Source organism: Patagioenas fasciata, chromosome 5, assembly GCF_037038585.1.
Source record: "Patagioenas fasciata isolate bPatFas1 chromosome 5, bPatFas1.hap1, whole genome shotgun sequence".
Classification (NCBI taxonomy): Eukaryota; Metazoa; Chordata; class Aves; order Columbiformes; family Columbidae; genus Patagioenas; species Patagioenas fasciata.
Genome location: NC_092524.1, coordinates 28124038 through 28148434, shown reverse-complemented (window position 1 = coordinate 28148434; position 24397 = coordinate 28124038). Strand labels below are relative to the sequence as shown.

The window sequence follows — 24397 nt, the reverse complement described above, 5'->3', positions numbered from 1 at the left end:
ACAGATTGCAATAATCCAAAATTCTCAGTGTGGCTTGGTTTACCCGAGGAGGTACCTGCCTGTTGTAACCCTGATAATCACAGGTGTGTCTGATCCAGCAGCACAGAGAACTGTGCCACTGGAGTAAGGCTCAGGGAGGCCGATGAGGCCGATGACAGCTGTTCAGGCAATAGGAAGGCGGCTGTGGAACACAGACACCATAAATCTCACAGCTTCACAAAAAAATGCGAAATACTTTTCCTTTGAAAATTCACTTTCAGAATTCACCTTCCTATATAAACATTCCTCTTGCAAGTGAGTAAAATGTAACTTTTCTTAAACTATATTTTTAGTGCCGTAGCACGATGGATTGCATTCCCATTACACGAATGTGGAAAGAGCAGCTAAACCAGTGCAGACTGCTGTCTGTGGCTGACTTGATTCCTAACTCCTGCTCCAGGGCATGACATTGGTATGATGTAATGAGGCCAGGGCAAAACTGTAGAAAGAAGCCTGAGCATCAGCAGTGTCTACTTGGGGAACAGGATTCATTCTGAAAACTGGAGTGAGAAACAAGTTCTCTCTCAGGGAAAATGGTAAGAGATGAAACTAAAGGGTACCTAAGTACATTTTGGAAAGTGTATTGGTACCATAGGGTTCCAAACCAGCTCAGTTTGTTGTTTTTTCTTGAGCACATACACATTCTGCACGTATTTGTAAGAACTGAATATTCTTCACCACCAACAGTCAGGACACTAGTGCTTATGGAGCTCTGGGGTTACAAAAATGTCATCATGAAGGTTGTGATGAACCTGTAAGGAGGAGGCAAATATATTTAAAAGTAATTTTATCTTTTAAAAACGTTTGAAGACTAAGTTCTAGAGGAGGCTGCCATACTTTCTTCTGCTCCAACAACTTCCAGAAATTCTGCTCTAAACCAAGTTTCCACTGTGCTCGCCTTTACCTATCTGTAGCTCAAAGAATCTGTAATCCAATTAGACAGATTAAAAAAAAGAAAAAGAAAAGAAGAATCTGAGTAACCATATTCTGGAAAGACAGGTCTTCCGCAGCACGCGTGCTTCTCACTGCCCAGAAGCTCGTACGGAGGATATGTAAAAATACCTCACTGTCTGTACGAGATGCGAACTGTAAAGGGCTGTTGCGAAGACTTTCTTTCCGCTGGGGCAGGACGCGCGGCTTCGGGGCTCCCCGAGGCACCGAGGGCCCCGGCGGCGGAGCTCGGGCCACTCCCCCTCGGCCAGGGCCGTCGGGACGGGGAAGAGCGCAAGGCCCGTCCAGTCCCGCTTCCGCCCCGGCTCGGGGCCGCCCGGGGCCGCAGGGACCGTGCGCGGCGGGGGGGCGGCAGGAAGCGCGCCCGGCGCCCGCCCCCCCGCGGCGGCGGCCGGAAGCGCGAGCGGCGGCGGGTCCCCGCCGGGGCGGCGACGCTGGTGCCGAGGAAGCCGGGACCGACGTGGCCGGCCGGGGGAGGCGGGGCTGAGGGGCCGCCGGGCGGGGCAGGCCCGTGCCGAACTGCGGCTGGATGGCAGCGGCGGCCCGGGGCACGGCGGCGGTGGCGCACGGTAACGACGGCTCGCGGCTCGGGACCGGCGCGGCGGGACACGAGAGGTGGCCGGGCTACCCCCGCTCCGCTGTTGCGGTGGGCGAGGGGGGACTGTGGGAGCCGGGCGCAGCCGCGCAACTCAGCCCCGGGCGGCGGCGGGACGGGGTGAGCGAGGGCAGCGGCAGGCAGCCCTGCCAACGGCGGAGCCGAGTTCTGGCACCGGCGGGGCCCGGCCCAGGCAGTGCGGGGCAAGTTTGGGAAAGACGCGGGGGGCAGAGCCCGGCCGGGCCGCTTCTGCCGGCAGCCGTGCCCCGGCCCAGCGAGACCGCAGGCTGCGCGCCGCCCGCTCCCGGCTCCCTGCAGGCTCCCCGGGCCGGCGTCCTCCCGGTGCAGCACGCCTTTGCGGCAGCTTGCCGGGGGAGCGGCGCTGTGCGGCTGCCGCTGCGGGCGAGCCTAGGGCTGGGAGCTCAATCTCCGCGGGACGCAGCGGAGAAAGTTTTAGAAGTCTCTCCTTCGGCAGACGATGCCGTGGGAAGGTCTGGGCGCCGGGGGGTGCTCCGCTCCCTGCCCCCCGCGGGACGCGCGTCGCGGGGACGTGTCCCCGCTGTCCCCAGCCGGAGCTGGCCGGGGTCTACGCGGCCGCAGTGGGACATGGACCCTGGAGGCAACTAGGGTACTGATCCAGTACGGTGAGTGATCAGGGTTAATTACTCCTTCTCCCCGCCCCCCGGGCCAATCCGTATCACTTTGCATTGGTCAGCGTTCCTGTGATGGAAAACCCTCGCTGTCTGTCCCATCGGACGCCATCCGGGGTGATGTTAGAAACAATGACAAGAGTGGGGCCGCCGTGTTAATCGCCTGTAGATAAGAGCTGTGCTGGAGCCTGCCCCGGAGGCGAGGGCTGCGGCACTAGGTGACTACTCTCGGGGACAGGAGGCGGCGGTGTCTGCCCGGCCTCTGCCTCGGGCTACCGCGGTGAGTGGGGTGGGAGGAGAGAAGTCCCTCCTAGCCCTGAGGGGGTGAACGCCATGGCTTGATCCGCAAACTTTCGTCTTTCATCCTAGGTAGGGTACAGAAGGAATCGCGGTCTCCCAAACGGCGGTGGGGTTCCATCAGTGTTTAACTGTCTTGCTTTCCAGGTCTTAGGTTTGCCTGGGGTCTGTAATCTGTTCTGATCTGCGATACGCCATTGTTCTTAATCCTGGGCATCTCCAGCTTTTAGCTGTGCATGCTGTGGTGTGCGTGATTTGCAGAAATGCGAGTCTCTGTGCAAAGTGGTTTTTTATAAGAGGTATAAGGGAAAGGGGAAGGATCCCACCAGAGCAGTGCATTCCCTGAAGATTGGCAGGGATGGAGAGAGAGAAGGGAATGCTCTGGGGAAACTGGAGACCTTTTGTGCCTCTGCCAGGGTCAGGGCTTTCAGGAGGAATTAAATGCTCTACACAGGGCTAATGGAGGGAGGCGGCTTGCAGAGAATTTTTTGGCTGAAAATTATGCTTCCTCCCAGGAAAATAACTTTTTTTCCATTCCGTGCAGTACTCTTTTGCAACTGTAAGACCAGGCAACCGGCTTCCAGAGAAAACACTTGTAAAAAAGCCTTTTCTTTTTCATTTTTTTCACCCAACATCTAAAACATCATTGTGTGGCAATGAGCAATTATGCTGAGACAGAGATGAAGCTGTGCGGTCTAAGAAGGCAAGAGCATCTGGGAGCAGAGGAGACAGGTTGCTGCAGGAATCATCCTTGTGTCAATATTTTATTTTCTCTTTTCCGATAGGTTATTGCCTTGCCATTTTAAGTTTTGTCTGTGTTTTCTCAGAGAGTGCTTGCTACATAGTGCTTGTTCAGTGAGCACTGTGTGGTGCTGGAGGCCATGGGAGCCTCCTGGGAAGGGGGCAGGAGGTCTTCTCCTGGCTTGGTGTGCAGCCCTCTCCTGCCCCCCACTCAGGGGTCTGTAAATGGCAAATTCTCATTTGTTTCTTTTTCTTGAGTTGGGAAGACCTCACAGTTACGCCAGTCCTGAGGCTGTTGCAGAAGGAGCTGAGCAGACCTGAGTGCTCAGCTCCGAGACCTGCGTGGGGCACATGGTGCTCTGGAGGGTGCTGTCAGCGGTAACGGTGACCAGATTGTGATCCTGCATGGCTGGGAGCTGTCATTCCAAACAGTGGTGTTGTCAAAACAGATGAGTAAATGAGGCACTGGCTATTTCTCTGCCATGCATTCTTAAATAGGTCATATACCCTTCTTGAGAAAAGAAGGTTCTCTGTAGCGGTTTTCTCTATGGACCTGGTTCTGCCTCTGCCTCGTAGGGACCACAGACTTCTCTGAGCACCTTCAGGTGCTTTCTCTAAAAGTTTCTCAAAACCTCATCTAGCTGAGTTCCTGAAACAGATGCTGTTGTCCAAAATCAGGAGTAGGTAAAGGCTTCTTTCACCCTCTGAAATTGTACTGGCAGGGTATTATTTTCTCTCTTGAACTTTTTTTATCCTAGTACTACATCTTGACTGTTCCTTTTCTTCCTCTTAAGTATTTGCCTTAGGAGCAGCCAGCTTGAATTTAGAGACTTTGCAAACCTTAAGTAAACTTAATATCTCATAAGCAGCATGTGGTAATAAGATAGAGAAGCAAAGGGGCTACAGGGATAAAAAGTGCATTTTTTTGAGCAAGTGGTTATGATATGTTAGGAAGAAGCAAATGCTTGGAATATACTCTAAGTAATTAGTTGGCCACAAAGATCAGTGCAGGTGTGTCCTGGGTGATGCACCAAGTTCCTCGTAGATGTTTTATAAGCATTAGGAATTTATTGCATGAGATAGGGGATGTTCTTGAGCCACAAGGTAATGACGGTCAGGCATCACAGGTGTGAAGAAATGCACTGTTTTTACCTTGTGTGAGAAACAGGAGAAGAAAGACCTGTTGATTGACACAAATGTGAGTTAGGGGAATCCATTTTCTACCCCTTTATGCCCAGTTATTGTCTACCATCATCCCTTTTTGGAGGAACCTGGTCCCTTTTGCTGCTGAAGAAGGACATGAAGCCAGGTATGCAGCCTGTTTTCAGAGCCTTGGACATGCCCTTTGTCCTATATGCTACTGCGTTTCTCCAGGATTTTGGTCGCTTTGTCTCAGAGACCTTTTCAGCTGTCCCTTGAGGCAGGTGTGGGCTGTGAGTCTGGAAGACAAGATGGAAGAAATGGACCTGTTGCATCAGTTGCAGTGGTTTCTTTTCCAGACTGATTCTCAAAAGTTGTTAACTTTGGAATGACAGTATTGCAGAAGAGGCCAGTTTGTGCCAATTCACATCATTTTTCAAGCTGAGGAGAGCAGTTGTTTTGCCGTGTGTGTTTCTTACCTCTTCATAGGCACGTGGTGGTTGTATAAATCCTGAGTTTTTTTTTCTGCTCACAGTAAGCTGTTCTCAGTCATTTTCTAGGTGTAATCCTGTCACAAAGGAAGAGGACATCTGTCAGGCCTGCTCTGGGGTTGGTAGGGGTGCCCATCTTTTTGAAAGCAGGAAATTCTCTCACTGCAGGTTGTTACGCAGCCCCTAGCAAGCAGAGAAAAGGCTGGGGTTGGTGTAGTCTCCCTGAATAGTCTGGTCACCTCCTTGTGCAGATGCCTCTGTTGCCGATGGCTTCAGCCTGTATAGGTACTTGGGACAGAAGAAACTGTTCAGTTAGGGGACAAGCCATAATACCTTCCTATCTTCCCCCCCTTCTCTGCCCCCAGGAGAAATTTGGGGGCTTCTGTGGCATAGTTTTACCATAGTGTCTGTTTGCATAGCTGTGGGGGGAGCCTGAACCCCAGTGAGGGGAGCTAGAGGGCCTGTGAGCATCCCAGGTACGTTCTGGTGGTGGAGCAGGGCAGAGGGTGGCACCTCTGCCCCATCAGGCTCTCCTCGCAGTTGTTAACAGCGCTGTGGGCATCAGCCCAGTGTATGTTCACTTCAGTGCCTGAGTTGGTTGCTGTGGGAGATGAAAATGTCCCTTGCTGCAGCCCCTGTGCCCATACTCCTTCCCTGTTTTTTTGAAGTGGTTATGCCAATAGTGATTTGCGGCTGATGACCTGCCCCCTTTTCTAGTGTCCTGCCAGTAGAACAAGGGTTTCACCAGCTTACATTGAATTACAGGTGTAGGGCTAGAGGGACTTCAAGAAGGAAGGGACTGCAATCAAGTAGCATCTGCATCAGGTGTTTATTCTTTTTCTCAAAAGAAAACAAACAAACAAAAAAACAACAAAACAACAACGTGCTGGAGATTCTGCATCATAGATAACCTGTTTCAGTATATCACCACTTTGGCACCACGTAAATTTGTTTCTTCATCTCCAGGCTGAGTCTCGTTTACCATTTGAGCTGATGCTGCATGTGGAAGAAGAGTTGAGCACTTTCCCCCTTTCTTGTGACTTCTAATGTCTACAGACTGTTCTGTCCCCTTCAGTGTTATCTTTTTAAGACCAAACACACCCAAGTCCTTTAGTTGTTTTTTCCAGGTTGTGCTTTCTACATTCTGATTTTTATTTCTTTCCACTGGAATGTCTCTGATTTTTGCATCTCTTTTATAAAGAGGAGTATGTGAGGCTGGGTGTAGTTGGCTGGCTGAAGTCTTCACTTGCATGGAGCAGGAGAGAATCCTTGCTTCTGTGTCACAACTACAGTCTAGCTACTGACATGTCCCAGGATGTCATTTGCCTACTTTGTAGCAGGCTTATGTTGCTGGTTTGGAATTAATTTCTGAATCAATGTAATGCATGTATGCATTCTTTTTCTGGCACATTGGAGTTACTGTCATGTCCATTTGATTTTTTTTTTCCCTTAGTATGCTGTTTTGTACTGATCTTTGCAGAGGTTGTTTTGATAGAATGCCATAAGTAGGTCTAGGGGTCCTGCAGCCAGATCAAAACACTATAATATGATGCTACAAAATCCTGAGCTGGTTTGAACTTGCTATGTTTCTTGCCAAAAAAAAAAAAAAAAGTGATGGGGTTTGTATGAGTCAGTAGAGTTGACACTTGAGCAGACATTATCTTGCCACAAAAAGTTTTAGTGGTTCTTCCACAGCTCCCTAAGCCAGTGTCTTCATTGGTTCCTTCCTGCATCTTCCCTGCTCCTGATGTCCATGGTCACTGTGCTTGGAGCTTGGTGTCCCCTTCAGAGGAGCCATGGGACTTTGTCCTTCAATTGTCTTTTTGGTTGCTCACTGCAGCTGGGCCTTCCTCCTGCAGTGATCTTGTTCAGGGACTGAAACTGGAAAAGGGCCAAGCCTCTAAAAAAATAGTTTTCCTGCTAGTTTGTTCTGACCTTGCTCACTCATGGAGTCACGTGTGAGCATGGGGGGGCACAAGGGGCAACACTGCCCTTTTTAGCGGCAGTAAGCGCTTGGATTGATTACAACACCCTGGATTTTGTCTTGATATTTCAGGCCCCTTTCTGTCTGGCTGTTACTTAATGCTTTGCTATCTTTATCACTTTCTTATCTTATGGGTAACTACAAAATGATCATTTAACTTGATCAAGAGTCTTTCAGAGGATTGAAGTTACCGGTCTATTAACTTAAGTCTTCTCCCACCTTTATTTTTTTTTTACCTTTCCATAAAGGTAGGTGAGGCATGATGGTTCTCCAGCCTTCTGTGGCCTTCCCATATTCCTGTAAATTTTCAAAGATGGTAACTAGCACTTCAGAGATTACTTTGGCTGGTTTCTTACATGCTTTCAGGTGAATGCTTGTATTCTCTCTCAATCTACAGCTGTTTTGTGAACATTTGTTAAGCTTTTCTAACCCACTCTTTTCTCCCATTTCCAAATTAATTTTGCTTGTCACATTTCACTTTTTCTTCTAGAGACTGAAGAAGCATTTGTACTTCAGCCTCTGCATCATTTGCTTTCTTGTTTGCCAATGAGAGTGTAATTATTTTCCTCTTCTAATATGCCCACTTTGCTCCAGTTTTCTTGACTGAAGAGTTCTTAGTAACAGCTGTGCTGATTTTGACCAATATACTTCTAGGGAACAATAAAAATAGGACAAGTATATATGATATTTTCCAACTACTCTTCCAACCCACATCTCCTTTCAGATAAGGGGATTTCCTGAGTCCCGTGTGAGTTGTCTAACCATGAACAAGTAATGGATATGTCTTTCTAGTACTTCTGTGTCTTTTGTTGAATCCATGTAAAATTTTCCATCATTTTTGGAGAAGTACTACTACACAAGTTACATGCTGGTGAAGAGTCACATTTGTTTGTTGTGTTTTGAAGCTGACACTCACTGGCTTCATATGATGGCTGTTAGCACTTATGTCTGGAGAGATGGTGAATCATCTACCCCTGCTCCCTGTCTTTACACCACTCATGATTTTACAGAGCTCTGTTGTGTTGCCTGTCTTGCATCTTAATTTGTTACATGGATGCTGTTCCATGGCGAAGAGAAGACTTACCTGGGCAGCATCTCTGGTCAATACCTTCCTCTGAAGCCTTAGGACAATGAAGGGCGAGGACAAGGGTACGGGGAGTCTTTGTCCAGTCCACCTCAGGGGAGATGCTGAAAGCCAGATTTCACGAGATGTCTCATGTGCAGTTTTGTGCACCCAACAATAAACAGCCTCTCTGTGCTTTCGTACTGTTTTGAAATCAGGAAGAGTTTCAAATGTTCCTTATGGAGATATGTACATATGCTAAGATGCCGAGGAAGGGGGTGGTGTGGTGTGACTGAGGCCTTTCCTCCAGGATGGTGGGAGGACGTGCTCTCAGAACTGCTCTCCTGTGCTCTTTTCAGAAATTGGCCAGCCTGGCTGAAAGTCCTTAGCGATGACAAAACAAAAGCTTCTGTTTGATTGGATGCTATCTTTGTTTCTGATCGTGGCCTGTGAAGCTCAGCAGCTCCCAAGGGGTCATGTTGCTGCTAGTTCTGGTCCTCTGTGCGAGAAGGAGGCAGAGTCCTGGGGAAACCTTTTCAGCAGCGAGCGGCTGGACGCATGGATCTGTTCCCTCATCGGTTCGTTCATGGTGGGGCTGAGTGGGGTCTTCCCCTTGCTGGTGATCCCGTTTGAGACGGGAGCTGCTCTGCGGTCAGAAGGTAAGCCTGTTACCTGCATTAGCCTTTCTGAAGCCAAAGTCTTGGGTTGTGACTGAACGGCACAGTGATGAACAGGACCTTGTCACAGAAATACTGTCCTTTACAATAGGCCATCCATTCCAGTGTTTTAGGCCATACCTGGCAATTTGATAGGGAATCCTCAGACAAATGCAAGCCCTGGACAGAGCTTGTGCAGAGTATTGTTTGTTTTGCACCCTGCTTAGTCCAGGACCCTCTCACACCCAGCCAAGTGATGCAGGGGCTTTTTCTTGCACTCTGGCTGTTTGTTTTGTGCTCTCTCCTTTGAAACCTTGCTTTGCGGATGCTTCCAATTGAGATCTCCTTGTGCAAAATCTCAGCTGGAGATGTTTTGGCTCCTGGCTGAGTTGTGATTGGTCTGTGGCTTTTTTTTTTTTTTTTAGCTGGATCACACCGTTTGAAGCAGTTGTTGAGTTTTGCAATTGGTGGACTACTGGGGAATGTGTTTCTGCACCTCCTACCTGAAGCCTGGGCCTACACATGCAGTGCAACGACAGGTATGAAAGCCTTATGTGCCTAGAAGCAGCCTGTGCTATGCGTACTGCTACGTTTTTTGAGTCTGTTCTGTCTTGAAAACGTGAGGTCAGCCGGGCTGGGCCAGCCCAAAAACTGGTCTACGCTGGTATTTTCTTTCAAACAATGTCTACAAGCACATTTCTAGGGAAGGATATAAGAACAAAAAAAACCATGTGTAATACTTCATGTTTGTACTTTGCAGTCCTCCAAAGATTTTGAAATTGGAGGCTTCCTGAGTTGGCCATAGTTTCTTTATGCTTAGTAACTTGCAATAGATTTCATGTCTTTCAACTTTTCCTATCTTGCCTTGAACTCCTGTAAATATCTGTTGATTTTCCTTTGTCCTTTCTGTAAGGAAAGGGAACGAATCTTTAACCTGGTGGGAAGTTGTGAATGTGTGTGTTGTCTGGTACATGGAACGTGTGCACCATCGCAGGTGGGGATTCTGCCCCACCAGATGCATCTTGTCAATGAATCTGTCCCTGTAGAATCATAGAATTGTTTTGGTTGGAAGACCTTTAAGGTCATAGAATCCAACCATTAATCTAGCACTTGCAAGTTCACCACTAAAACATGTCCCTAAGTGCCACAGCTACATGTCTTTTAAATGCTTCCAGGGATGGTGACTCAACCACTTCCCTGGGCAGCCTGTTCCACTGCTTGACAACCCTTTCCATGAAAAAAATTTTCCCAAATCTAATCTAAACCTCCCCTGGCACAACTTGAGGCCGTTTCCTCTCACCCTGTCACTTGTTACCTGGGAAAAGAGGCTGGCACCCACCTCAGTTCCTCCCACCCAGCTTGGTGTCGTCTGCAAATTTACTGAGGGTGCACTTGATCACCTCATCCAGATCATTGATAAAGAGATTAAAGAGAACTGGCCCCAATACTGAACCCTGGGCAACACCACTTGTGACCGGCCGCCAACTGGATTTAATTCCATTCACTGCGACCATTTGGGCCTGGCCATCCAGGCAGTTTTTTACCCAGCAAAAAGTACACCCATCCAGGCCATGAGCAGCCAGTTTTTTCAGGAGAATACCATGGGAGACAGTGTCAAAGGCTTTACTGAAGCCTAGGGAGACAATATCCACAGCCTTTACCTCATCCGCTAAGCAGGTCACCTTGTCACAGTGTTACTCCTAGAGCCTATTTCTTGGGACTAACTGGGGACCCTCTGCTGGGTACTTTGACCTCCAGGAACCCGAATGTGTTACCCTCTCAATCTTTGCTCAAGAAGTCATGGCAAATTGTCCATAGAGCCATGACAAAGGTGGGGCCGGGGGACAGGGGGACAAAAAGGAAATGCACATGACAGAAACCTGTGTTCACCAGTGAACTTAGCACTGTTTGGGTTGGGATAGAGCTTGTGGTATCCAGTGTATCTCCTTCACCAGAGTTCTTGAAACCTGTAGTGATTGTATCTCTCTGCTTCAGCAAATGCATAGCTTAGAAGGCAAGTGCTGCTGCATCCCACCCATTGAGAATTCAGGAAATCATTTCCCTGCTGGAAATGTGTGAGAGAGAAGAGGAAGCCCTGAGTATCACGGACTTCATTGCACCTGTGTCTGGGGATTTCAAATCTGCTGGGCCTTTGGTCCTCTTCTTCCTCACAGCTCTGGTGTTGCCAGCAGAACCCGCTGTCCTTTTTCTCTCCTTTCCACAGTAGTTCCCAGATGAGTGTGTGTTCCCGCTCTAGCTCGTTTGCTTCTGCCAGACTGTCCTGAAGCATAAGTGTTTCTTTGACCCATGTAAACCCCATTACAGAGTCATTCTGTTCTTCCATTGCAATGCAATCTCCTTTTCTGCTGCCAGGCTGAATGGTTGATTTTCTCACAAGTGTGGCTGTAATTGAAAAGAACGTTTGTAGCTTTGGGCTTAATAACTTACCCAGGTGTGGCAGAAAGGGGAAGGTGAATCTGCATCTCCACTAATGGCAGATTTCATGCCAGGGCTTGCTGCTCAATAGATACAGCTGCAGGATTTGTGTTGATGTAATCTTCACTTGCCTCTGGAGCTCAGGGAAATTCCCAGTGTTGTCAGGAAATATTCTGGATTGCACTATTGAAGGAAAAGGGATGGGGCCTCTCACTCTGAGTTGTTAAGTTAAACTAATTTGCTGTGAGATATGTTTGCTCCTTATTCCTTGCAGGAGGTGTTTCCATTGTCGTTTCTTGTTTTTTGTCTTGGAACTGTTGTTAAACCGAGCTAAGGTGGGTTCACATGTGGGAAACACTGTACTTTGTAGTGACATGAAGATTTCTCTCTTGTCCCTCAGGAGAAGGGCAGAGCTTTCAGCAGCAGAAGCTTCTGGGTCTCTGGGTGATCACTGGTTTCCTAACTTTCCTGGTGCTAGAGAAGATCTTCCTAGAGAACGAAGAGAAGGAGTGCCCTGGTGTGGTAAGTTAGCAGCCAGAGGGGAGGGAGTGCTGCTCTGTTTGGAGCACTGTACTAAACACCTTATCTGACAGGCTCAGCAGATGATCCTGAAGCTTACCTATGCCTTTGGGAGCTTTTTGCCACCGAACTCTAGAAGAAGGGTGTTTCATCTCCAGGCTTTGGTTTTGTGGTTTTAACTTAGATTTCTCACCTCTGGGCTGGTTTGGTTCTTCATGTGGTCTGTGTAAAACAGAGCTCCCCTTTCATGGGGACTGGGAGCTGGAGTACTCTGCAGATGAGACTCTTGCTCGAGTCAGCTTTGAGGAATGACAGCTTGCTGATGCATGTTCCACTGAGCTGTCGTGGCTCACTCCACTTCTGGGTCCTCAGTCAGGACAAAGACCAACCTTTTCTGGAAGGTGTTTCTCACTGCCCACTCTTCTTGGGTAGGGCCTGCACCAGGCATTTGTTCAGTTAACTTTATGTGTTAGAAGGGGTTTATGATTGGCCAGGTAATACTAAGTAATCGTTTAGAGGACAGTCACCCAACTGCAAAGGAGCAATGTAGACAGAGGTGCCAGAAGGTAATTCCAAGATAGAGGAGAGCAGCTAGTTGTCAGACATCTGCACAGCTCCTAGCAGCAGCTCTGATAGACAATTCAATCCTTGCTGTGCCATGACTTTTGAGAGGTGAAACTGCAGGTCAGGCACTGCATAGGAGCAATTAGGTGTTATTTTGACTCAACTTGAAAGTCTGAAAGGAACTTAATCTTCACATTTACAGAGAAACTGAAGTCTGAGATAAACATTTTGTTGTTTGAACACTGACAATGCCAGCTGTAGAATAATTCTCTAGACTTAGTTATTCTGATGCACTGGGGAGAGAAAGACTTTTTCTTTCCCCCATTCCCTTCCCAGATGGAGTTGTATTTCTCTGGGCCGCAGCTGCCAGCAGGAGTGGCAGGCTCAGTCCATTGTCATTCCGGTGGAATGTGGCTCATGCCAAGGGTGTGTGACGACAATTCCTCCTCTCTCTTTCTACTTTCCTTCTTTTGGTGATTGAGGAGGTCTTTGTTCTTGTCTCATAATGCTCTCTGAAATCTGTCTCATTTCTGGCAGTTGTTACTAAACTCGGGTACCAAAGTGCTGATTTGCATTGTAAGGACAAAAAGATCAAGATGAAGATTGGATTTCTGACCTTGATTCATGCTCATTCATCACTGACAAAAAAGCAGTGACAAGTTGTTTTCCCCTACTGTAGGGCTGTGATTCCAAAGCACCAGCTGGAAAGATTCCCAATGGAAGTGGCTACCCCCTGCTGAAGGTGGCAGGCCAATCCCAAAGAGCAGGAACAGGTTCAACTCGGTGTAATGGCTCCTCTCTCCAGTCTTGTCCAAAAGACAACAGAATCAAGGTAAGAGACCCACAAACCGACCTTTGTATCTTATTTTTTCAGGGCACATATTTTAAAATTCAGTTAGGAGGATGAGTTGTCTGTGGAAAGAACCATGTCTGAGTGAAAAACTCAGTGTTTGAGTGAGTTGTGCTTGATTTTGCTCTGTCAAAGTGTCTGTTAAAGTCACAACAGGGAGGAAATAGAAGATTTAGAGAAAATCCACTCTGCGGCTTATGCAAAAGAGGCAAAGCCACCATTGTGAAGGCATAAGCGTGATGATGTGCATTTTGGCTGAATCCTGAGACCACAGTACAGTACTTTCACGTTTTATTACTCTATATCTTGTAGCCATTATATCTTTAGCTGCTTAAATTTTTGTACCTTGATATCTCTCTTCTCTAGTGCCTGCAGTGTAGCAATTGTGAGCTGCACATTTCCTTTTAAGGCACCTTTTGGGAATCTTTTCATAGTTGAAGCTACCTACTGTAAAACTTAGAAGTTCACTTTCTCAGGTTAGCAGTTCATTTGCTGCCAAAAAGGGCTTCTTGTCCACTTCTGCCTCCAAACCTGTATTTCCCGTCACTTTCTTTGCACTGGACTTCATCTGAGCCCACAGTGAACCTATTCAGGGAACTAAACAGGCAAAGAATTAGATCTTTTTTTTTTTTTTTTTTCCCATAGGTTTAGTTCTCTCCTGCCTTCTTGAATCAGCTTGACATGTAGACAGGCAGCCTGTAGTGCTGGGATAAAAGAGATCAGGAAGCTCATAGGGACTGGCAGTGGAGAAGGAAAAGGAGTACTGTACCACTGGGCAGCAGCGAACCTTTAGATTGACTTTGCTTTCAGTTTTACGTTACTATCTTTGTGCTGTGGAAACCCCTGTGTGGGTGAACATTACAAGCAAGAGAGTAAGTGATGACTTTGTGAAGGAGAACCTATAATTTGAGTTTGAAAGCCCATAAAAATGTGCAAGACTGTAGGAGAGTAACTATGAACAGAAAGTGCGGTTGTAGGAAGTAACCCAAACCTGGATATGTGGTCAGTCAGAGACTCCTCAGTCTTTCTATTTCAGATATGGTTTCCTGTAATTTTGTAGCTCTTACTACACAATGTGAAAGATACGCTGAGGTCCTGTGTACTTTCTATATCTATCACGTTCATGTAACCTATACAAAACAGTGCACAAACTGCAAGGTACTGCATTGGCATTTCTAGAGGTGATAGTGATGAAGAAACCAATATTACTGGGTTATGAAACATTGTGGCATTATTTTAGGAAGATTTATATAAGGAACTAGGGACTTAGAGCATGGCTAGTTTACCGCTGATTGCAAGTAGAAATGAAACACTGATGGGACACAACTGCTCAGGGCCTGGTCCTAATGAAAAAAAAATAATGTAATTAATGCTAATTGATATGATCTTATGAAAGATAAATAATTGTCAATAAGACACTTTTCCCCTACCTTTTGTTCAGTCATAAGATAGTTCGATAAAGGTAATGACATTGGTAAAAGTATATAAAGCAACTTTCTCCCACGTTCGAATAAAACTAGTACTGCAAGAAATCAACTTTGCTAATATTAACTGTATTAAAAATCAGTAGTTATATGTTACCAACAGTGACTGGATTAATGCAGCCCCTCTCAAATCTGTTCACTGGTGGCTTATGATTTTTGTAAGTGATTATTTATAAAACCAATATATCTTCACCTTTGCAGATGCTACTATATTACTTAAGTGGCACATTGTGACTGCATGAGGTGAGTGATATCAGCTAAACTGAGTGACTTCATCAAAAGAGCTGAATTTTTAACATGTTTTAATACGTGGAAATATTAAGGAATAGATTAAGAGAGAATGCAGATCACGTTTACAAGTTAAGGACAGTTTCTAGAAAGTCAATGCCTTGGAAAAAGGTATGAGAATCACAGTAGGAAATTGTTTGAACACATTCTTCCATTATGATTCTACAGCCGGGAGGATGAGTGAGTAGGAAATAGTATATAGGAGGCAAGTGTTCCTCTTTCTGTATAGCAGTCATGAAACAGCTATCTGACTTTTTCCAGTTGTGTTATTCACAATAACCAAAATACTACTGATAATTTGTAAAGGTATTGAAAGAGAGGTGAAATTACTGTTTTAGGTTTGCAGTATGTAATAAGAGGTGCTTTTCTTTAGCCTTTAGCTCTGCAGACGTGACAGATCAGGGGTGACTTAAAGTATACAAACACCCATGTAAGAGGCATGACTAAATTGAAATAGTTAAAGCTATACCAAACAGTAGCAGACTAGGAATCAAAGACAACTCTGTAACTGAAGGTAACTTGCCAGTGGACCACCTTACCTTAGAGACATAGTAGATTCTTTATCACTTGTGGACTTTAAGCTGTGATCTAAGCTGCTTTCTACAAAGTACACTATAGCTTAAGAAACAATGGGCTTTGTGCAGAAATTGAATAAGATTCTTTCAGTTGTGTTATGTAGAAGGTCTAGACAAACGTGGAGGGCCCTTCTAGCTTTAAAATCCTAACACGTCTGTTCAGTCTTACAGACTATTGTCAATATGCATGAAATAGAAACTAATGAGTTAATGTGTGTAGTTTTAAGTTTCTGCCTTCTGAGCATATAATCTGAATGTTTTAACAGTCTTTCTGTTAGGGGGAAAATTACCAAAACTACCAAGATATTCCTGCCTTTTTAGCCTGTTTCCTTAGGCAACAACGTAAGCATTCATTCCATCTGTCTGTCCATCTGTTCTGCCCTTCATTTTCAATAACTTTTGAACCCATAATTAATTTTACTTGAGTTCAAGAGAGGATAGAAGTCTTGAGGGTAATCAAATTTCTTCAAGTTCCATAAAAATCAGCATGGCGGTAGAGGAGGAATGCAAACCCTGGCAGAACTGAGATGTTGCCTGCTGTGTGGCAGGTCCACCGGTAAGTCCCACTGCGCCTGCCTGGCGTGAAGTGGCCGTCATGCAGTGCAGAGCAGGGAAGGAACATGCAGGGAAATGGCGTTGCTGGAAGTGAGCAAAGTAGGTGCTTGCAAAGAAAAGAGAGAAAGCTGTAGCAAGCCAGTCTTCTTTGCTTCTACTATTCACTCAGTAACCTCCTTTTTTTTTTTTCAGAAAACAAAGGGAAAGATGCTATTTAAACAAATGAGGTGACCTTTCCAGGCTTAATGATTAGTAAGCTGTAATCAGTCGTCATTTGTCCATATATTTCAGAACTTCTGTTCTTGAGCTGCTGCTGTAATAATTTGTCCTACCTTGAGAACTGCAGGTGGAAGGCTACATTTGCACCCAAGCATAGATCAGTTCTGTCCTGTATTGCAACCTTTATTCCCTCAACAAGCAAAAAATTTGCGGAGTACTTCTACCTTGCTTATTCTCTCTTTTTCCCTGTGGCACATGGGGTCCTTGCTGATTTGTAGAAGTATGTTTTATTTTACAGTGACGTTAATTCTGAAGCGTGAACATAAACACTTCGTCTGGCTGTGCTCTTTATGAACAAGAGAACATCCTATTAGGAATTCACAGAATGTAAATGTCAGAGGCTCATAACTGTCAAATCAACCCAATTTATTTCTGAGCACTCCAAGGCTTTGCTTCTTTCAGTGACAGCTTTTGGCCAAGCCACTAACAAGAAAAAGTCATAATGTTTTAATCATGAATTCTATTTTTTCCATATGCAGTGATATGGGAAAGCATTTTTGTGTAACATTTATGTGAATAATTCTTATTAGCCTGTGGAGAAAACACAATCACATAAAATCCCAACATGAAAAGGAGAAATTTTAGACAGTCATGTTTTACTGAAAATGAGGAATGAGAAATAAAACTGCTATATTCATGGGTCTGCCTACATGCGTCCGTTTGTGTTCGGCTTCTCACCAAAACATGCAGGGAACTTCTGCATCTGTTGTGGAGATGTTGCTTAGACTGTTACTTAAACGTGACCTGTTGTTAGGCTTTGCTTAATTCTTAATTTTCATATTTAATCATCAATACACTTTTAAAAATTTAGAGCCTATAAAGATGTCCGGAGATTTTGCCATTAAAGTGTCTTGCGGAAAGGTGGTACTTTGGAGGGAGATGCTTGACAGAAATCCCCACCTGGACTGTGGCATCCAGATGGCAGGAAGAAAAGATGCCCCGAGCAGAGTTTGCTAGAAACAGGGAAGAGCAGAAGACTAAAAAGAGCCCATGAAACCCAGACTAGTCTAGACAGTCTCTTGACTTGGCTGGATGCTGCCCTGTGTGTAGAGTTAATGTATGCCAGCTTTGTTCTTGCAGTCTAGAGACATCCTGATGTATTGGCTAACCACTGATTTGATAATAATTTAAACTGAAGTCCCATGTAGTGAACTGCAGTATCTCAGGACCCACACGCAGTAGTTTTTGTTAAATCTAATGGGGAAAACAAACAAACAACATCAAACTTGTGAGCAAGAGAGCTGGGGTGGTACCCTCATAAGTCCCTTTAGGTCAAATACTCAGAATTTGTCTGCAGATGACCATAATTAGCATGATAGGGAGGTCTAACATGGAGAAGGACTTGGGAGGAAGGAAGCTGCTTTATGCTTATAGTTATAAGAAATGTATTCATATGCAAATGTGTATACATGCTACCCATCCTTCTAGCAGGTGGCTTATGGGTGACTGTCATCACTATCTTCTCTTTTTATCCTTTGTTAAGGGAAAGCAAACCCACAAGCACAATCTTTTTTAGTACAATGCTTGAAGATTTGTTTAGTTATAAAAAGCACTTTCAGCAGCATTTGCTCTGTTGCATTGTTCTTGCCAGCTTTTGAAGAAGAGATACTTTACTGTTGGATATTAAAGTACATGCCTAGAAAACAAGGTCAGGTCATACTTGAAGCCAGTCACCTGTGTAGGTTAGCGTTACCTAAAATTGGTTCGATTTAGAGTCAGGTGTATTCTTGCATTTTGGCTTTCTTCTTTTTCCTTTCTCTTTTCCTGTTTCTAGAGCTCTTTGTCATTTGCATAAGATGATTATCATGATCTTGGACAATACTTGCCTACCTTAAAACTTCATTTACTCTAAAACTGAATGTAACATTTAATTTGTACTTGAGCATTGACGTAGTTTAAGATCTTTGCCAGAATTGCTGCGTCCTGATCTTTCCCATCTGATCATGACTCTGTATAACCTGTGTCTAAGCCATGTGCTTTCTTTTGTCTTGTTATGTCTCTCCCTTTATCAGGGGCTCTTCCTTCTCTTTGCAGATTAGTGGATACCTCAATCTGCTGGCCAACACCATTGATAACTTCACACACGGCCTGGCAGTAGCAGCCAGCTTCCTAGTTAGCAGAAAGGTAAGGTTTCTGCCACCAGCTGGGTACTGAACTAGAAAGGCCTCTTCTCAAGTGTGATGCAACATGCAAAAAAAAAAAAAAACCACCAACCAACAAAACAACACAAATATGAGAGGAGTTCCTTCCTGTTTTCTGGAAGTTTCTGAGGAAACAGAGACTACAGTAAAAAGTAACCCTATCCTGATCTTCTGATGCAGAGCTTCTTCAAACCTGGGACATGTTAGACATTAGGAGGAGGGTTAGCTCATCTACCCTTATGCTGAATAGTTCTAAACTCTGAGTAACAAGTCTTAACGTGGAGAAAGGGGTCTTGACATGCTGATGAAAGTGTTATCTCTCAGAGCTGCAGAACTGTTTCCTAATCACCTCTCCTCTGCTACAGGTTGGGTTCCTAACCACAATGGCCATTCTCCTGCATGAAATCCCCCATGAGGTGAGTGAGCTTTGTATCCTGCCATCATGAGGGATCACAAGGGTGCTCCATCTACTAAGAGGAGCGCTGGGTCTGGTAAACGTTTTCTTGTCCCTTTGAAAGCTGCTCCCTCTGGGAGACTGTAACACGGAAAACTAGAAACAGTCTTGAAACACCAGTCTTGTTATGGATGGCCTTTGTGACTGAGAATGTTCATATTCATTAACTATCATCTCGTGTTTTTCTTAGGTTGGAGACTTTGCAATCCTACTTCGGGCTGGCTTTGACCGCTGGAGTGCAGCCAAGATGCAGCTTTCCACAGCTCTGGGAGGAATTCTGGGAGCCTCCTTTGCAATATGTGCTCAGTCACCAAAAGGAGCAGGTAAGGCTCCCTGGGACCTCTGCAGAAATAGGAGAGGAGGCCTGTCATTCTCACGTGTGTATCTTCTTTCCCTTCTCTGTTCTCTCCCATGGCTTTGTTTCAGTAATAAGAAAGTTTCTCTATTTGTGCAGGGGATACAGTAGCCTGGATCCTCCCTTTCACTGCTGGAGGATTTCTGTATATTGCCTTGGTAAATGTTGTGCCTGATCTCCTAGAGGAAAAGAATCCTTGGTAAGTGTTCCCTCCTCTTCTGCTGCAGCAATTGTTTCTGCCAGGGAGCAGGGATACAACCCTTCCCCATGCCTATTCTGGGAGCACATGAATGCCAGCTTTCCAAATCTCATGGGCAAGGCTGGAATCTAGCTAGATTGCTGTACTAACTATTGCATTTATGAGACCACAAAGACCATATAAAACATAAGAACCTTCAACTGGGTCAGTCCCAAAGATCATGCTAGAGCTGTATGGAGCGTGACCAGCTAGAGCAGGTTGCTCAGAAACAGGTCCAGTAAGGTGACTTGTTCTCAGTGTTGTGGGTTAACCCCAGCCAGCAATCAGGACCCTGCAGCTACTTGCTCCATTTACTCCTCCCCACTCACCCCCCAAGTGGGATCATAATACTAATGGTAGGAAATATCTCATTGGCCAGCGTGGATGTCAGTCTAGGTGCTGTCCTGTTGTGTTCCCTCCCAGCTTCTATTTGCACCTGCAACTGGAAAGTTGAAAAAGTCCTTGGTCTCCTTGGCAACATCCAAAACATCATTGATTCCTCACATTCTTTTCATACCAACTCTAAAACGCAGCCTGCCTGCTGGAAAGGAAACATTAACTCTGTCCTGGGAAAAGGCATGGGAAGTTCTGTGCGTTATCACATCATTCACATGCTAAATCCAGAACGAAAGACTGTGATAACTACTAAAAAGAAAATATTCTAACTACTGCGAAGAAAATTAACTCGATCCCAGCAAAATCATTACACCCAGTCTATCTTTCTAACTTCTGGCATGATCTGGTTTAGGGACTGTCTGAACCAGGGGCCCATAGAGGTGTGTGTGTGATAACCACATGTGAACCTATCTTTCACGTGTTTTTCTCGTCCCTTTTTGATGCTATCTATTACTTTGGGCTTCTGCAATATCCCTTTGGCAGCCAGTTTGCGTAGTTTGACAGCACTGTGTTAAATGATGTTTATTATTTGGTTTTTAGCCTCTTGATTATTGATTTTTATTAGATGTCACTGTTGTGTGAGTAGAAAATAATAGTTTCTTCTCTTTATCATTCAGCATTTCATAGTTTTTTATCGTATCCCACCTCAATTCTCTCTCTTCTGCACTGGTGTATATATATTCTGGTATATTTGGCCTCCTCTCATCTGTATTATTCTAGTTTCTTGCAGTCTGATTAAGGCTGTAGCAGGTTCAAACCCAGCTGTACCAGAGTAAAGGCTCTCCCAGATCTGCTAGCAGAGCTGCCCCTGAATGTTCCCTCCTATTTCAGATGTAATGAGACAGCTAACTTCAGTAGTTGTAATAAGAGGCCCTGGGTCACCTGGTTCATTTTGACTGAGACAGTTAAGGAAGTACTCAGAAAACAGCTCCACAGTTATATCTGAGGAGGGAGGAACTTCTGGTAGAGAAATGTTAATGACCAGTTGGGAACTTGCTTTTGGGTTGGTAACCTCTTGTGCTGGCAGAGCTGTTGGCAGGGTATGCAGAGGTGGTAGGTACATCCAGCATAAACCTGAGATGATGCTGAAAGAATGGCAAAATTCATTAGCTTTTTTTTTTCCTTAACTGTACTTGTTAGCTGGATGAGGTCCCTAACGCATCTGTGAGCATGCTGCAGAACTGCTGGTTCTCTTGTGAAAGGACAGGAATGTATACCTGGGTAGCTGCATGACTGAATCAGCTTAAATAGATTTTGAAACCTGAAGTTGGACCTTGCAGCTGAGTGGAACAAATACTTGTCAGTTTATAGACAACTTCTTTGCTTGCGGTGCTGAGAAAGAGTCTCATAGCTGTTATGTTCTCCTTGTACTAGATTTGGAAGGGCAAAGAACAAACCATTTGTGAACCCCTACACTGCTGCCTATTGGGACTGGTCTGTGGCTCCTCCTAATTCTGTTGTTTCTTTCCCAGGAACTCCCTGCAGCAAATTCTGCTCCTGTGTACAGGCATTACAGTCATGGTGCTACTCTCACTCACAACTGAGTGACCTCTGCGCAGACCTCATGATGCCTCCCAGAGCCACCACAGTGACTCTGAGCTATTACAAAGCAATAAGGAACACTAATGTTACTTTCTATGTGTGTGCGTGCAGATCTGGCTGCTAGTATGAGAAGCAGGTGATAAAGAGGTCTGGCTGTGCAGGACTTCATTCCCTGGCTCTCCTATTCCTGTTCTGCTAAAATCCACACATCAGGGCTTTTGTTTTTTGTTTTGTTTTGATGAAGCAAAAGATACAGTGAGCAGAAATGAACTGAACAACTGCTCCACAGCTAATGGACAACATTTCATTTGGTTCATTCTGATGGAACTACAACTCCCAAGCTCTTGCGTGAAAACAACAGAGGCAATTCCTGCAGCTGATGAAGAGGAGGGACTTGTCCTACCACTCTAAGGGCTGGAGGCAGAAGAGAGATGGCAAAGCAACAATAAACTAACAGCTTTAGCCAGAACTGTCTACCCACGAGGCGTTACGGTGCTATGAGGTAGAGGGGAAGGGCAGCTTTCCAACTTGATCTCTGACTTTTCATTGACATCACCTGTTCCTAAAGGTAGCGTTAGCCTCAGCAGTCCACCTGTTTGGTCTGTTTTGTGTCTGTTTATGTTGAAATCAAGCCCAGAGCTTGAGGTGCTTTAGGATAGGTCACTACAATTAAATGGCTCAGCCTGGAGATTACTCACCTCAGCCCTAACCAATAGCCAACACAGCCTGTTTATTTGAAAAATGGTCAGTAAATGTGTCTTCTGTTGCTATGCTATCAGCTCATGTAAATCTGGAAGGAAAGACATGCAGTTGCTGCTACTGACCTCCCTTGCTTTGTAACCATTAGCTGAACATGGCTCTGAGCCTGCTCTCAAGATCTGGCTCACCCACCATCTGCCTTATACCATGTTTAGAGCTCTCTGGAGGTGTAGCAGTTAGTCCTGCCTGGTGTGCAACAGCAGCCCTAGGCTGTCAAGGCAGAGGTCTGGGCAGGTTGGGCAATGGTTGAATGCTACAGCCTGGTCAGCAGCTGATAACCCCTGGTGAGCTTTTCCTCTGTTCTTCTGTTCAGTGGAGACTGAACAGAGCATGCTACAACCAAAAATATATAGTAGCCTATTTCTGGGCTTGTTACTTCACAATGGAGTTAGTCTGTTGGGGATGAATGGGTAAGAAATAATACTGACAGCTCTCAAAGGAAGGGGCACAGCAGCAAAGAATACTGGAGGGAGGGTGAAATGGGAAGGGTGAAACTGCTGGTGAAAAGATTTTTTTCAAGTGGGTCTGGAAAAGCTGTGTGCTAATTAAGAAGAAAAAGGGATATGAAAAGGTGACAATAAGTATGGTTTAAGAGTTTTCCACTGTGTGATGCTTAGGATAAAATTTTTCGCAATTTGAGACCAATAAAAGTAAATGACATTTTCAGTGCTTTCCCACATCCCAAGGGGGCTGACCAGGCCGTCATTCCAAAGAGATATTTTGTTGTCACAGACGTGTGCAGAGTTACTAGATCATCTGTTCTGTAGAGCTTTATCCTCACTTTGCTTAAATCAATTTAAAAGAGGTCTAGTTGAGCTAGTGGAGTAACTGAATACAAAACAGGTGCCACAATGAGAATTGCGCCAACTCAGTTCTGTCTCTAAACAGCTTTTGTAAATCAGTATAACTCTGGTCTGCACAGGGCTTTATCAAGAGGGCTCATCCCTTGAGAAGGGCGATTTGGGTCAAAGCAGCAAGGCAGGTACACTGCCCACAGTGGAGGCATTTACTTCCCTAAGAGATTCCTGAACTGTTGACACAGTTCTTTTTTTATGACAGCTCCTGTCCTACTTTTCAGGGAGCACTGGAGAGCTCATGCTTGCAGTTTTCTCTGCCCAGGAACTGCTGTCTCAAATTTTTTCAGCTTTCCTTACCCCAGGCTAACATCAGTAACTAGTTTCACTGCAACAATGAGGGAGGCTTAGTGCAATTTTTTGATTCCTCTTTATATGGTTGCCTTCCCTTTCCAACTGCTTCCTGTATCATGCAGTTTCTGAAAAGTCTGAAGGTAGCATGTGCTTCCTGCCTTCCTGGAAGGAGGATTAATCTGATAAGCCTGCGGGGACTGGTGGCGTATGCAAACCCTCTAGTTCCAGCTTTGGGGTGTTTTTCCTCCTCATCCTCCACCCTTCCTCAGAAACTGAGGCTAAGCAGACCCTGTAGTAGGGATTTGGAGGAAGCAGGTTTGCACAGAAAGATGTGCATGCTGTTTCCCAAGATGTCTTTCTCAAAATGAGGCTGATACTTAAGCTGAGGCATTTCCAGGGGAGTGCCCATGAGTTGGTGGTGTTGCATCAGCACTGAGCCTTGCAAAGACTGAAAACCACAGTCAGGATTTTGTGCTCAGCGTTCAGGAATGCAAAGTGGATAACACTAAAGAAAGAATTTCTGAGTTGTTTCTCTTGGCTGCTACCACAGGCCTGGACAGTCTGCGGTTCTTGTGAAGATACCCTGGTAGGAGGTAGCACAGGCCTTGTGGGAGGGAGGGGCTTGTTAGTTTTCCACTACATCAGCCCTGGGGCTGAGGATGCAGAGCCTTGGGAGGGATTGGAGCATCACTCCACCACATTTGTCACTTTTGGAAATGCAGAGAGAATTGTATTTTCCAGCTCTATTTTTTCAGCTGCTCTTATGCATTTTCCCCCTTCATCTGTATTGGTCTGCTCTGCATGGAGACAATAGAGATGAAATAAATGGTTTTCTGTGTGTGTGTGTGCTTTGTTGTTGAAGCTACTACTTTTCATTGAATTAAAAATTCAATTCACATTTCATTTGAATTGCATAGCAATATCTCCGAGTTAGTCTAGAGAAGTCTGGGCTCTATCTTGCCCTCAGACTTTGACAATTGAAAGAAAAGGTTCTAATTCTGTTTCCTGTTCCTGCTGCCATGGGACTGTGGGCCAGGACTGGTGTGGTCTGATCGTAATTCTTGGCTGCTGCTCTGGGTTCCCTGAAAAGTATCACCAAGTGAGTTGCTCCTCTGTGAAGGGAGAGCTTGCATGGTTAACTGACTATCCAGAGAGTTTTGCAACCATATTTTGTTGTGATCAGTGTGGGGTTTTTTGCTTTTTTTTT

General features: G+C 45.4%; 1 protein-coding gene across 2 annotated transcripts; it reads left to right on the top strand.

Moving 5' to 3' along the window:
• Positions 1-1399: 1399 nt before the first annotated feature.
• On the top strand, positions 1400-24028 carry SLC39A13 (solute carrier family 39 member 13). Of its 2 annotated transcripts, none has more exons than XM_065838049.2 (10): positions 1400-1559; positions 8311-8610; positions 9033-9146; positions 11444-11565; positions 12806-12958; positions 18192-18281; positions 18664-18714; positions 18943-19075; positions 19207-19306; positions 21214-24028. In XM_065838049.2, exons 2-10 carry the CDS (start codon positions 8343-8345, stop codon positions 21287-21289), a joined length of 1107 nt encoding a protein of 368 aa, XP_065694121.1. In that variant the 5' UTR covers positions 1400-1559; positions 8311-8342; the 3' UTR covers positions 21290-24028. The 2 variants fall into 2 exon arrangements, with proteins under 2 accessions (XP_065694121.1, XP_065694122.1); XM_065838050.2 differs by lacking the exon at positions 1400-1559 and adding an exon at positions 1607-1705.
• Positions 24029-24397: the final 369 nt, after the last annotated feature.

Coding starts and splice junctions, on each gene's coding strand:
- SLC39A13 (XM_065838049.2), top strand. CDS start 8,343: ATGACAAAACAAAAGCTTCTGTTTGATTGGATGCTATCTTTGTTTCTG. Junction 18,282..18,663: donor GCTTCCTAGTTAGCAGAAAG/GTAAGGTTTCTG, acceptor CCTCTGCTACAG/GTTGGGTTCCTAACCACAAT. Junction 18,715..18,942: donor TGCATGAAATCCCCCATGAG/GTGAGTGAGCTT, acceptor TGTTTTTCTTAG/GTTGGAGACTTTGCAATCCT.